Source organism: Podarcis tiliguerta (assembly GCF_965153285.1).
Source record: "Podarcis tiliguerta genome assembly, chromosome: 1".
NCBI classification, from domain to species: Eukaryota; Metazoa; Chordata; class Lepidosauria; order Squamata; family Lacertidae; genus Podarcis; species Podarcis tiliguerta.
In genome coordinates this window covers 3,528,827-3,542,804 of record NC_139534.1, presented here as the reverse complement: position 1 = coordinate 3,542,804, position 13,978 = coordinate 3,528,827, and the positions used below count along the sequence as shown (strand labels likewise).

General features: G+C 41.9%; 1 protein-coding gene across 10 annotated transcripts in view; it reads right to left on the bottom strand.

Moving 5' to 3' along the window:
- The window catches only part of HDAC4 (histone deacetylase 4), a 123,351-nt gene that overhangs the window by 97,451 nt on the left and 11,922 nt on the right, over positions 1 to 13,978 (bottom strand). For all 10 annotated transcript variants that reach the window (XM_083401021.1, XM_083401022.1, XM_083401020.1 and 7 more), the window contains exon 2: positions 1,537 to 1,779. In XM_083401021.1, the coding sequence (XP_083257147.1) occupies positions 1,537 to 1,558 (22 nt within the window). In that variant the 5' untranslated portion in view covers positions 1,559 to 1,779. The remainder of the gene's footprint in view (positions 1 to 1,536; positions 1,780 to 13,978) is intronic.

Here is a 13,978-nt window from a genome sequence, read left to right as displayed (position 1 = left end):
CTTTCACAGAACTATTAACATTTTCATCTGTTATTACTGGTGGCTAGCACATTAGCACATAAAAATCACTATATCCTGTTTCTGAACCCAATACTACTACACGTGTGATGTTTCTTGGTCACATCTATGCAGGACAAAATGTAGACGCCTCTTTCATGCCAACATCTTATCATAACGTGTCATCTCCACAAGATTGCATTGAGTAGCTAAACACACAGCAATTTGTGTTAATTAAAGCACAGAAGATACACTACGGGGGGGGGGGGGGGGTTAGCAAAAATGTCACAGACCAAGATATACATAAGACTGTCAATATGTGGTAACTTCCTAGCCATTAAAGGAGCAATTATATCAAAAATTGGGAGTTCAGAACTCCAAGTTTTGAAAAGTCCAGGTTTTGAAAAGAGCATGTACCCACATGATGAAAGGCTGGAAAGGCCCAAGCTGAGGGGTGTGCTGAGAAACTTGAGAGACTGAAGCTGGCAGAGGCTCAAAGAACAGGAACATCAGTAAAAAGAGGCCCGACATACACAGAATCAGCACAAAGCAAAGTCTTGGGGGAGACAGTGTGCATGCTTAATTCCCAGCCCTCAGATCACAGTAAGTAGAAGCCACAGGGGCTGGAGGTGTGAGATGCCACCCCAAGTCTAGCTGGTATGCACAAAGCTAGAGCAACAGCTGGCCACGCTGGCCCAGTTGAAGCACATTGAAGGCTGTAATACAAGATGCACTCCAGAGTCCCAATACTTTGGGGGCAGCAGATTCTGTAAGTCAGCTAGACAAAGCCTATCCAGCCCCTGTAGGAAGTTTTGAAGGCACGGCTCCTTTAATTCTAGGCATCTTCCTAAGTTTCTGTTTGTGGAAGCTTATAAACACTTACAGAACACTTAGTCATACTTCATAAAAAGTAATGATAACGGGACAGTTAAGTCCCATACAAAGGTGATTATAGGGTGCAGCACGCATCTTGATTTTCAGGCCAAGGGAGCCGGAGTTTGTCCAGAGACAGCTTTCCGGGTCATGTGGCCAGCAGGACTAAACCACTTCTGGCACAATGGGACACCGTGACAAGTGCCAGAGCACATGGAAATGCCATTTACCTTCCTGCCGCAGCAGTACCTATTTATCCACAGTTGCACTGGTATGCTTTCAAACAGCTAGGTTGGCAGAAGCTGGTATCAGAAGGGAATGGGGCAGATCTTGCAATTTACCAGGGACAACTACAACGACCCACTGCTTCAGCCTCCACCAACATCTACCCCCACTACTTTAAAACTCTTCATAATTCCTCAAATTCTTCCATTTGTCATTTTCACCCAGAGTACCCTGTTAGACTTCTCTATTCATACCTGGTCCCAGATCCTGCTACATGTCTAACATCCCTCGTTCTTTGCAAGATTCTGATTAAAATTCAGACACGGTAGGTTTCCTAACTTGCTCCATATTGTGTAAGTAGCCTTAAAACTCACATCATCTATCACTTCTGGTTTCCCATGGTAACATTTTGTTCTAGATAGAAATGATTTTTGACCTTACCTGGATGGCTTTGAGAACTCATTGCTAGCAGAATTTAAACAAGTGTGAGAAAAAGAGGCTAGCTTCTGAACAGACAACAGTCCTGGAGAGCTTCAGTGCTCCAATGGAACATAGGACGTAAATTCAGGAGGAAACACATTCATAGCCACCAGATAAATTCCAGATCAGAAAGACATTCTATGTTGTGAAGCAATGCAATCCAGCAAGACGGTAGACTATTCAAGTTGTTTTCAAAACGTAATCCTGTAAAGAAAAAATGTCAAATGAATTTGGTTTCTTACATACAGTGTTCATGCTCCCACACTTTACTGCTTGTTACCATCTTACATTTTAAGACACAACAGACCCCTATGCACCTCTCCCAGCATTTCTCCTTTTGCCTTATCTCACTCCCGCTGTGCAGTCATTTTTCAGGGCAACAGGAAAGGGTTTTTAAATAAATGCATCAAACAGAAAGTCTCAGCTGTTCGCCTATCAAGCAGCACTGGTTGAAATACAGGTTTTTAGCTAAATTCAGATATTAATTGTGCACATATGCTGACTCGGCCTCCCAATTTAGGGAGAATCTGCTGCTCCAGACACTCTAAGCAGAAGGCCTATTTTATGTTTTCCCTTCAAACCTCCTCCACCCCACCCTGGTGCCTCTCAAACTATTGTTACTCATCACCTGTAATTTCTCCTCCCTTTCTCTTTTCAGTTAACTTTTATCTTATCCCTTCTCCCAACAGAATATTAAAATCATGATAAAATATCAAACATTAAAAACTTCCCTAAACAGGGCTGCCTTCAGATGTCTTCTAAAAGTCAGATAGTTATTTATTTCCTTGTCATCTGATGGGAGGGCGTTCCATAGGACAGGTGTCACCACTGAGAAGGCCCTCTGTCTGGTTCCCTGTAAGATCACTTCTTGCAGTGAGGGAACCACCAGAAGGCCCTCGGAGCTGGACCTCAGTGTCTGGGCTGAACAATGGGGGTAGTGATGCTCCTTCTGGTATACTGGGCCAAGGCCATTTAGGACTTTAAAGGTCAGCACCAATGTTTTGAACTGTGCTCGGAAACAAACTGGGAGCCAATGTAGGTCTTTCAGGACTGGCATTATGTGGTCTCGGGGGCCACTCCCAGCCGCCAGTCTAGCTGCTGCATTCTGGATTACAGTGGTGCCTCGCAAGACGAAAAGAATCCGTTCCGGGAGTCTTTTCGTCTTGCGGTTTTTTCGTCTTGCGAAGCAAGCCCATTGACGGAGTAGCGCTATTAGCGCTATTGACATTTTAAGGGCTAAAAACGGCTTTTTAAGGGGTGGGGGATTAGCGGTTTTGCTGCTAAAATGCTTTTAGCAGCTTAGCGCTTCAGGAAAAGGGGTTTTGGAGCAAAAAAAAAATTCAAAATTTTTCGTCATTTTTCGTCTTGCAAAGCAAGCCCATAGGGAAATTCGTCTTGCGAAGCGCCTCTGCAAACGGAAAACCCTTTCGTCTTGCGGGTTTTCCGTCTTGCGAGGCATTCGTCTTGCGGGGCACCACTGTAGTTGTAGTTTCCGGGTCACCTTCAAAGGTAGCCCCACGTAGAGCGCATTGCAGTAGTCCAAGCGGGAGATAACTAGAGCATGCGCCACTCTGGCAAGACAGTCTGCGGGCAGGGAGGGTCTCAGCCTGCGTACCAGATGGAGCTGATAAACAGCTGCCCTGGACACAGAATTGACCTGCTCCATGGTCAATGGTATCAAAGGCTGCTGACAGATCCAGCAGAACTAGGAAACAGATTTCACCTTTGTCCCTAGCCCACCGGAGGACTTCAACCAACGTGACCGAGGCAGTTTCAGTCCCATGATGAGGCCTGAATCCTGACTGGAAGGGATCCAAATGGTCGGCATCCTCCAGGCATGCCTGGAGTTCTTCATGTCAGCATGGCTTAGGTTTGCATCTGAAGAAACTACAAGACTTCTGGAACAATGTCCTTTGGACAGACAAGACCAAAGTGGAGTTGTTTGGCCAAAATGCATAGCACCACATTTAGCCAAAACCAAGCACAGCATATCAACACAAACACCTCGTACCAACTGTCAAGCAGGGTGGCGAAACCGGTGATGAGTTGGGCTTGTTCTGCAGCCACAGGACCTGGGAACCTTGCAGTCATTGAGTCTGACTATGAACTCCTCTGTACAGAGAAGTATTCTAGGGTCAAACTCGAGGCCATCTGCCCAAAAGCTGAAGCTTGGCTGAAATTGGGTCATGCAATAGGACAATGGTCCCAAGTACATCAGCAAATCTACAGCAGAATGGCTGAAAAAGAAAAGAATCAAGGTGTTGCAAAGATCCAGTCAAAATCCAGACCAGAGAGCCGTGCATAAACAAATGCCAGCAAACCTCAACAAATCGAAGCAACAGTGTAAAGAAGAGTAGGCCAAAAATCATCCACCACAATGGGAGAGACTGATAAAGTCATCAGAAAACAATTACTTCTAGTTATTGCTGCTAAAGGTGGTTCTATTGAATTGTAAGGTACACTTAGTTTTTCACACATGGCTTCTCCATCTTGGTTTTATTTTTGTTAAATAAATCTTGACACAGTGTAATATGTCCTATGTTGCTGTTCATCTGAGGCTGTATTGTAAGACTTGTTAAGAAACAGATGATTGTTATTATGTCCTGTAAAACCACAGAATTCAAAGAGGGTATACTTTCTTTTTCCCATAGCAATCTCAGACTCAAAATATAAAAATTAAGAAGACTATGCAAATCAAGAAGGTTGCCTTGCACTAATTTTGACTGCACCAAAATCCAGCTAAAACTTAATCTCTTCTTGCTGGGTGGCATTTTGGATTTCCAAATGTAGCACAGTGAACGTTGCCATAGCTACAGTGGAATTCTACAATAACTACTGCCTTGCAATGGATTGATGCCTGTATACAAGCAGCTGAGCTTACTTAATTCACCACCCTTTTAAGACTCAAAAACAGCAACCTGTTTTTGATCCTGGGTTTTTCTCCCCAGTTTTTTCGTAGCAGAAGCTCCCTCAACAAAGTGTGTTACCAATGTAAATAAATGCAGAGCAAAGAATGGAGCACTCATTCATCCCAGAAACCAGGCCACACTACACCCATGTACCTGGGAGTAAACCCCATTGAATTCATAAGAAATTACGGTACTTCCAAAAAGAGGTGTATAGGATTGCACAGTAAACATAAAAGGAGCAATGGCACTTAAGCTCCAAAATCCAGGGAAGGGAGATACAAGGAACCAAAGACACTGGAGAATATGGGAGGGGGTCCTCCATTAGCACCCCCAAAACCAATACTAATAGCAGCAACGGGACTCCACCACCTGGCCAAGAATCCTTCCACAATGGAATTATGAATTTTGGTCACTAACAAAATGGAACCACATATCAAAGGCAGTAGCTGCCATCTACTTTTCTGAGTGACTCAAAAACTGTAAATACAGTACGGGGAGAAAGTATTTGATCCCCTGCTAAATTTGCCCGTTTGCCCTCTGACCAAAAAATGATCAGTCCATAATTTTAATAGTAGGTTTATTGTAGCTGTGAGAGACAGAATAACAACAGGAAAACCCCCAGAAACCCAGAAGACAAAAGTCAGAGATAGATGTGCATTATAATGAGTGAAATAAGTATTTGATCCCCTATCAACCAGCCAGATGTCAGGCTACCTGGTATCTTCACTGTATGTAACGAGCAGAGATTAGAAGCACCTGCTGTAAGGGAGAGGTCTTGCCTGTAATCCCAGCTCGTTACAGTACCTGTACAAAGGACACCTGTTGACAGAAGCAATCAATCCAGCAAATTCCAAAGTAGCCACCAGGACCAGGACCAAAGAGCTGCCCAAGGATGTCAGGGACAAGACTGAAGACCTGCACAAGGCTGGACTGGGCTACAAGACTATTGCCAAGCCAAGCAGCTTGGTGAGACAGTGACAACAGTTAGTGCAATAATTCGCAAATGGAAGAAACACAAAATAACTGTCAACCTCCCTCGGTCTTACTGACTTGGAGAGGATCTGCAAAGAGGAGTGGGACAAAATACCTCCTGAGATGTATGCAAACCTGGTGGTCACCTACAATAAACGTCTGACCTCTGTAATTGCCAACAAGGGTTTTGCCACCAAGTACTAAGTCATCTTTTGCAAAGGATCAAATACTTATTTCACTCATTATAATGTCCTGTTTCCTAAGCTATTGCTTGCTTACTACTTAGACTTCATTGTACAGGTAATAGATAATGTATGTATTCTCACTGAAATGTAACCATTCCACACGGAAACAGATGTTGACTACATATCTTGTTCTATCTTATCAGCTCAATGATTAAGCCCCTTTGTGGGAAGAAACACTGAGTTTACCAGAACAGTGCCTGGGTGTTGACTTATGAATTGATGTTACTCCTATCAAATACAAGTGATTGTAGAGAAAAAGACTACATCTATATTTCTCTGTCTATACACCTTATTGTGGAGCACTTGTCCTTGGTGATATATTTTTCTGTGACTTATAAATGATAGAAGACACCAGACAAAAGTGTACCGTAACGGTTGCTGCCACAGTAGTGAAGTGTTTCTTGACAGAATAAATGCAAATCGAGTACCTTACAGAATCATCACTCTCCACTGTGGAGCTGTTTATTGAAAAACTAGTGATCAAGTATGCCTCATTCATAACCAACCAAGAAAAGGCGATCAATAATTCTGATGGTAACAAGCCCCAAATAAACATCCATTGATTCTACTGAATAGCTGCAAATTTAAGGCAAATCCATCCAATGCCAGATTAGGAGGACATCCAAACAGTCATGATGTAACTTCAGAATGCAATTTTAAAAGCATTATTCATACAAAACTTTATACAAAGGGTTACACGTAATCTCTGCTGACAAATTCCAACATAAAACTTACAGATAATTTCAAATCATGCAGCTCTATTAGTGAGAGAGCTTTACTTTTAGTAGTTTATAAACTAATCAGACTCACACTTTTCCAAATGCTACCACGTCTTCCTGTAATGCACCACAAAGTATTAACACTCAGAAACTAGCTTAAAGAGCTATCCAGATAAAATTCAGACACAGAAATTTCTTACAAGATTACCACATACTAAAAACAAGCAGACTGCACACCCTCACTGCACAAAATATTAATTTCAAAACATAGTAAAACAAATAGGGGAAAGAACGGTCTCAGGTAAGTACAGTTGTGCCCCGCAAGACGAAAAACTCGCAAGACGAAAGGGTTTTTTGTTTTCTGAGGTGCTTCGCAAGACGGATTTCCCTATGGGCTTGCTTCGCAAGACGAAACGTCTTGCGGCTTTTTTTAAAAAACCGCCAATGCATTCCTATGGGAAACTGTCAATACACAGTGGTGCTTCGCAAGACGAAAAAACTCGTAGAACGAAAAAACTCGCAGAACGAATTAATTTCGTCTTGTGAGGCACCACTGTACTGTAGTGCAGCAGTCAATGAGGACTGGGGGAGTTGGATACAAATCTCCATCCAGCCTTAAAGCTCCACTGAGCGAATATGGCCCAGTTACTTTTTCTCAGACTAACAAACTTCATAGTGTTGCAAGAATAACATGGGAAATGGCCGAGTAGCAGGTATTCCAACTTCAGCTATTCTATTATAGATCACTGCTATATACATTTTCAGCTTTGTATTCTTGTAAAAAAAAAAAAGCGTGCCTAGATGTTCCGTTGTTGCGCCCATAACCCAGGTTTAAGGTGCCACTTAGCTCCTAGCTTTCCTCTCTCAGTTTCTAACACTGATTATTGTACCCAGCACATCAGACTGAGTTGCCCCAGCCACTCTGGGAGGCATATATATGGATACATAGCAGTGTAGAATGTATTCAACTCATAGGTTTTACTCATTTTACTCATAGATTTGTTGAAATTAATGAAGAGAACTAAGTTACATAGGCCCATTAATGTCAATGGGTTTACCATGAGTAGAACTTAGTTGAATACCACCCCATGTTCTTATTTGATAGGGGGTTTTTTGTTGTTGAAACAATCCATCATGATATTCTACAAAACAGGGGAAATAACCAAACTCAGATACAAATACCTTACTATTACTATAGTTAAAATGTTTGTCTGCAAATTACAGCTAGCTACTTAGAAAAACTGACAAAGTTTTAGAAGACTGGGTGAACTGTCCTCCATCTGATATCCTAAAGCAGAGTTTTCCAAACTGTGTCGCGACACATTAGTGTGTCGGCTGCAGTGTGTAGGTGTGTCACATGAATGCTCCCCACACGCTTCCTGGGGCTGGAAAGGGGTTGGTTTAACCTCCAGTTTGCTAGTAAAACTGAATTACTGTGTCACAAAATTATGCATGTCCAAAAAGTGTGTCGCCAACTTGAAAAGCTTGGAAAGCTGTGTATTGTACAGTCATAGCTCGGGCTGAATATGCTTCAGGGTGAGAGCTTTCGGGCTGCACGGCGACCTGGGTTTCGCAGCTTGCGCATGTGCAGACAGTCAAAATGATGTCACGTGCATGCGCGGAAGTGACGAATCCCGTTCGCATCCTGAGGTGCCAGTGTATACAATCATGCATGCACACACCACAGCACACCCTGTGTAACATGTGGCAAGAAGCAGACACACGCACTTCTTATGTGTTGCTTTCCCAACCCCTTTTCGAAAGTAGAGAGATTGTGACAACCAGGCATTGATACACACTCCCATGGTCTGGTATGCAGTATAGATAGAGAAGCAATCTGTTTCCTTGCACCAACCAGCCCTTAGAATATGTATTGAAACAAGAAATAAGATGTGTGTTTCAGAAATCATGCACTGCATTTTAAGCAGGGTTTTCAGTCAGAACAGCTTGAAGTACAAGCTTTGTGTAGGTTATTTACTCTGAACAAAGATCAGCAGAAGCTACAGAAGCTTTACTATTAATACACCTTTGAAGGTGGCTATCAATGTATTAGTACAGTTTACATTTAATATGCATAATAAATCTTTACAAATCCTGATTTGAACTCCATTCTACATCTGTGAAATGGGAACAACCATGACAGATGATATACCAGATGATAGAGAGAATTACAGTTGTACCTCGGAAGTCGAACAGAATCCATTCTGACTTCCAAAGCGCAGCTTCTGATTGGCTGCAGGAAGCTGCAAAAGTCCCGTCAGACGTTCGGAATTCAAAAGAACATTTGAAAACTGGAACACTCAATTCTGGTTTTGATCGTTCAGGAGCCGGAACATTAGACTCCCAAGGAAGCTTTGCTAACTAAACCACTGTGAACTTGAAAGACTGCAACAACGTCTGAAGTCCACTCCAAATATCCAACACTTTGTTCTGCTAGATACCTGAAAACATATGTGTCATCCAATATTTTAAAAAGCAAATGATGAAGCTTGCAGCGCAAGCACCCTCAAACCCTTGCCATGGAAGCAAACCATCAACTGGCACGCAGGTGGGGAGGAATAAGAGCCTGTAGGATTAGGCCAATGGCTAATGGTTAAGAGCAGTGGACTTGTAATCTGATGAACCAGGTTCGATTCCCTGCTCCTTCAACACAGCCTCACAGAGTGTTTGTTGTGGGGGAGGAAGGGAAAAGGAGATTGTTAGCTGCTTTGAGACACCTTGGGGTAGTGATAAAGCGGGATATCAAATCCAAATTCTTCTTCTTCTTCTCCTCCTCCTCCTCCTCCTCATAGCGGCCAAGTAGATACTTATGGGAAGCAAGCAAGCAGGTCTTGAGCACAAGAGCACTATCCTCTTCTGCAGTTTTCAGCAACTAGCATTCAGATCATATGGCCTCCAAGCATGGAGATAGCCACTGTGGCTTCTGGCCATTGATAGGCTTGTTGTTAGCATCCATCTGTCTCAAACCGCTGTGTTAGCAGCACCAAAGTGACCTCCCTGGGGTGCAAGTCTCGACAGAGTGTTTTGAAGTCCTGGGGTGCCCAGAAGACAAGACCACCCTCTCAGCCTCACTGAGGTGGTCCAAAGGAAAGCAGAGAAATAGGTTTGGCACCAGTTTGGCCAAACTGGAAGGAGGCATACAAGGCTCCACTCTGGATTTGTGTTGGGAAGAGCTTTCCAAACAGGATGTTGTCACACAATAGTATGGCAGCTGCAGGGTGTCTGTGTTTCACGCGACTGCTCCCCATGCTCCTCTTGGGGCTGGAAAAAGGTGAGTTTAACCTCCAGTTTGCTAGTAAAACGGAAGTACTATGTCACAAAATGATGCATGTCTACAAGTGTGTCACCAAGGTGTTATTTGCAGATGACATCTCACTAACAATCGAAAATCCATTGGAAAATATGCAGGTAATAGAGGCATATTTGGGGGGAAAATGAATAACAGGGTTGTGAATTAATTGGTCCAAATCAGAGATAATAATATTTAACTACGATGAAGATGAAAAATGAACATTTTTCAAAGAAATAAAAATAGATTTAAAGTTAAGAAATGTAATAAAGTACTTGAGAATAAATATAACATTAAATTTAGAAAATCTAAAGAGAATCTTAACAAATTAAAGACGGAAATTAAGGAAAAGCTGGAGGAATGTAAGAAAATAAGCTATTAACAATTAACAAAAAGATGAACAGGTCAAGTCGGTAATGATACACTGGGCGAGAGACTTGAGACATAATATTCAGATGGCAGATTGGGAAAGGTTATGGAAAACAGACATGAAATTTACAGCCTGTTGTACTTTGAAAGAGAATTACGTGAAAAAGATGTACCGGTGGTATTTGACTAAGTTGGCAAAAATATATAGGACGTATACAAATACCTTCTGGAAACGTAAAGAAAAAGAGGGTACCTTTTAACATATGTGGTGGACTTGTAAGGTGGTAAAAGCTTTCTGGGAGATGATATATAATGAAATTTAAAAAATGTTTAAAATACATTTTGTTTAAAAACCAGAAGCTTTTTTATTAGGAATTATAGGTACCAGTATCCCAAAGTACCAGAAAATACTTTTTATGTATGGAACAACAGCCGCTCGGATGCTACTAGCCCAGAGATGGAAACAAGACAAAGTCCCTACCAGAGAAGAATGGCAAACCAAGCTGATGGACTAGGCCAAAATGGCAAAGCTGACTGCAAAGCTCAGGAACCAAGAGGACAAAAACTTTACAAAAGAATGGGGGGGGGGGGAATTATGTTACTTAAAAGACCACTGTGAGCAGATAGAAATACTGGAAGGATTTTGATTCCACTTGCAGTGTAATAATTACCATGGAAAATATGGACTGATATAATAGAGAAGGGGTCAGCAAACTTTTTCAGCAGGGGGCCGGTCCACTGTCCCTCAGACCTTGGGGGGGCAGAATATTTTTTTTGGGGGGGGGGAGAATGAATGAATTCCTATGCCCCACAAATAACCCAGAGACGCATTTTAAATAAAAGCACACATTCCACTCATGTAAAAACATGCTGATTCCCAGACCGCCTGCAGGCCAGATTTAGAAGGCGATTAAGCCGGATCCGGCCCCCGGGCCTTAGTTTGCCTACCCACGTAATAGAGTATGGAAGAAGATGCAGTTTTAATGTTTAAAATGGGACTCCAGGGAGGGAGAGAGGGAAAGTCCTGCATCTGAATTTTTTAAAATATAATTTTGTATTGTAAAACCAAATAAAAATGATTTCATAAAAAATTAAGCTTTCATGGTTTGGAAGAATAGTGATAATTACAATGAAAATTTTGTCTAAATAATTTTTTTATTCAGAACGTTACCAATTAAGATATCGGGGACAGAGATAAAGGGTTGGCAAAGTATAATTAATAATTTTTTCAATGAGGATAAGAAAATTACAATAGAAGATGGTATAAACCCCAGAAAACAGGTTTAAAGGGTCTCTCCAACATAAAGTTATGTTATATAGCAAATCAGTTAAGATATATCATAGATGGGATAACAGAACAAGGAGAGTTAGAATGGTTAGAGTGGTACACAGAAAGTGACAGAGAAGTTAGTGAATATATTTCTTATCAAACCAAATAGGCAATGGTAGCAGAATATTGAAAATCCCTTATTAAGAAACATCATTGGGATATGGATGAAATATAAAGGAAAACTGAAACCAGCAAATTCCCCACTAACTCTGGTGGTGGTGATAGAAGACTTGCCAGGAAATGTTAAAAAGGAAATTGAAAAAGAAGCAAAAGAGAAAATTTAAAATAAAAGAATGGGTGGAGAAAATGAAAAGCAAAGAACAATTGAGAGAAGGTCTAACTGCAGGAAGTAAAATAACTTGGTTTAACTGTATACAACTGGAGCAATGGACAAGGAAGTGGTTAAGCGAAAACAAGAACTGCAAAGAATATACAAAATTTGGAAAAAAAATTACAAAAGGGGGAGATAAAGAAGAAATATAGTTATAAAAGGTGAAACCAGTGAAATGTATAAAATGTAAGTAGAAATGGAGGATCAACGAGATCAATTAAAAGAGGTGTGGGAAAAGGAGACAACAGGGCAGATAGACTTACGGTAGTTTGGAGATGGTATTTAACACCAGTCAGATTAAATCAAATAAACAATGACTACTTGGTGTTATGTTGGAGGGGATGCCAGGAAACCAGGACTTATGTTCACATGTGGTGGAGGTGTAAATATTTACAAATTTTGGGGCAAAGGGTGTTTAAAGAGATAACAGAAATCACTGGTTTAAAGCCGACCAAAAGTCCAGAGGTAACATTATTATCAATTTACGATGGGGTGGAAGGTTCACGGGCTATGAAGGACTTGCTTACAAATTTATTGACAGCTGCACAAGTTATCATAGCTAGGAAGTGGAAGGGGCAAGGTGAATATAAAATGGAAGAATGGTATAAAGAAGTGTGGGATATAAATATTAATGATAAATGAACATGTGCTATTAAGGTAAGACGGGGAATATGCAGGAGAAATTCTTTTGAAGAGATATGGAAGGTGTTTGTAGAATCTGTACTGTTAAAACGGAAAGGGATCAAACTATCGCAAGAGGTGTTCAATTTTTCGGAGTTTGGATAGTTACAATGGAATGGTCTTGGCGATGGGGTGCACATTTTTATTCTTATTTATTATTATCACTTTGTCAAAATAAAATCATAAAATTGGGGGGGGGGGTTGTCATCAACATGAAAAGTTTGGAAAGCTCTGGTGTAGGTGTTTTCTCCTTAGCCTCACCATATATATTATAGTGCTTAGGTCTAAGAACCAGGCCCTTTAAACCCAGTAGGAGGCCACAGCAATCCCCTCCCTCTCTGCTGTCCTGTTCCTCCTAAGTACCCTTTGGATAACAGGCAAGAAAAGAATGGCATACAACTAGACGGCAATTCTGACATCAGGGCATCCACGCCCAAGGCCCCTTGGGTCCTGAGGAGAGAAAAGAACATGCTCAGCTTCCTGTTTTCCAGACTTATAAACAGGTTCACCACAGGCATTCAGAACATGTCTGTGATCTGTAGAATCACCTGTTGATGTGACTCCATTCTACTTACACATTGGAGGATGTGGTTGGCTGACAGGGATTCTAGATGCTTCTCTAATCCAGAGAAGAGAGTGATCTCTGGACCCCTGCCTATTTATCTCTGGGGCCTTGGTGATCATATTGCCCATGAGAACATGGACATCTGTGGATTACCAGAGGTAAGAAATGGAGACGGACCAACCTTACTGCTTGTAGCTCCAGATAGTTTATCAGTCTTTCTGCCTCTTCCAGGCCCAAAGTTTAATGGATTTCCCCCCAAATGATTTTCACTGCCCATATGTATGTGCCCCTTAGTCTGAGAGCCACACATCCACAGTGGAGCACCTCCTGGAAGGAGACGTCCCTATAGAGAGCTGCAGAGAGCTACCAGAGTAGAGAACACCTCACCCTTTTGCTCAGTTCAACTTTTAACATAGTGGTGGTGTACAATCTCTTATTGATAAAGTGAGGAAAGCCGATTGGAGCAGACTTGAATGGAACAGCACCTATGGGATGGACCCTGTGGAAGCAATTATTGCTCCCTGGGCTAGATAGAAGATGTCTAGCCTTTGTGAAACAAGAACTACTCCCACCACCTTATGCAGTATGGAGACGTGCTTCCTTGGCAGACTCACCACGCCATCTGGGTGCTGATCACTGCTGCTAGATGTGTCATCTCCTGTAAAGCTCCTAGCTAACTCCTTTCCATATTTATCTGAAATCATGCTGGCAATCCTGTGTTGTTGTGACATCCTGATGGTGGGCATGTGGGAGAGAGTCTGAGCACACAAGAATGCCAACCAGGTAAAGGAACATGTGTAGTACCACTGCCACCTATACCTTTGTAAACATGCTTGGAGCAATGGTTAAACCAAATGAGAGAGCTGCATTGGTAGCATCTACTCGGGTAGACAGAGCACACCTACTGGCAATGCAGTGGGTGAATCTGCATATATAGCTAGACTTCTGTCAAGTCCTGGAAGTACATGAAGTCCCCAGACTCAACATTCTCCA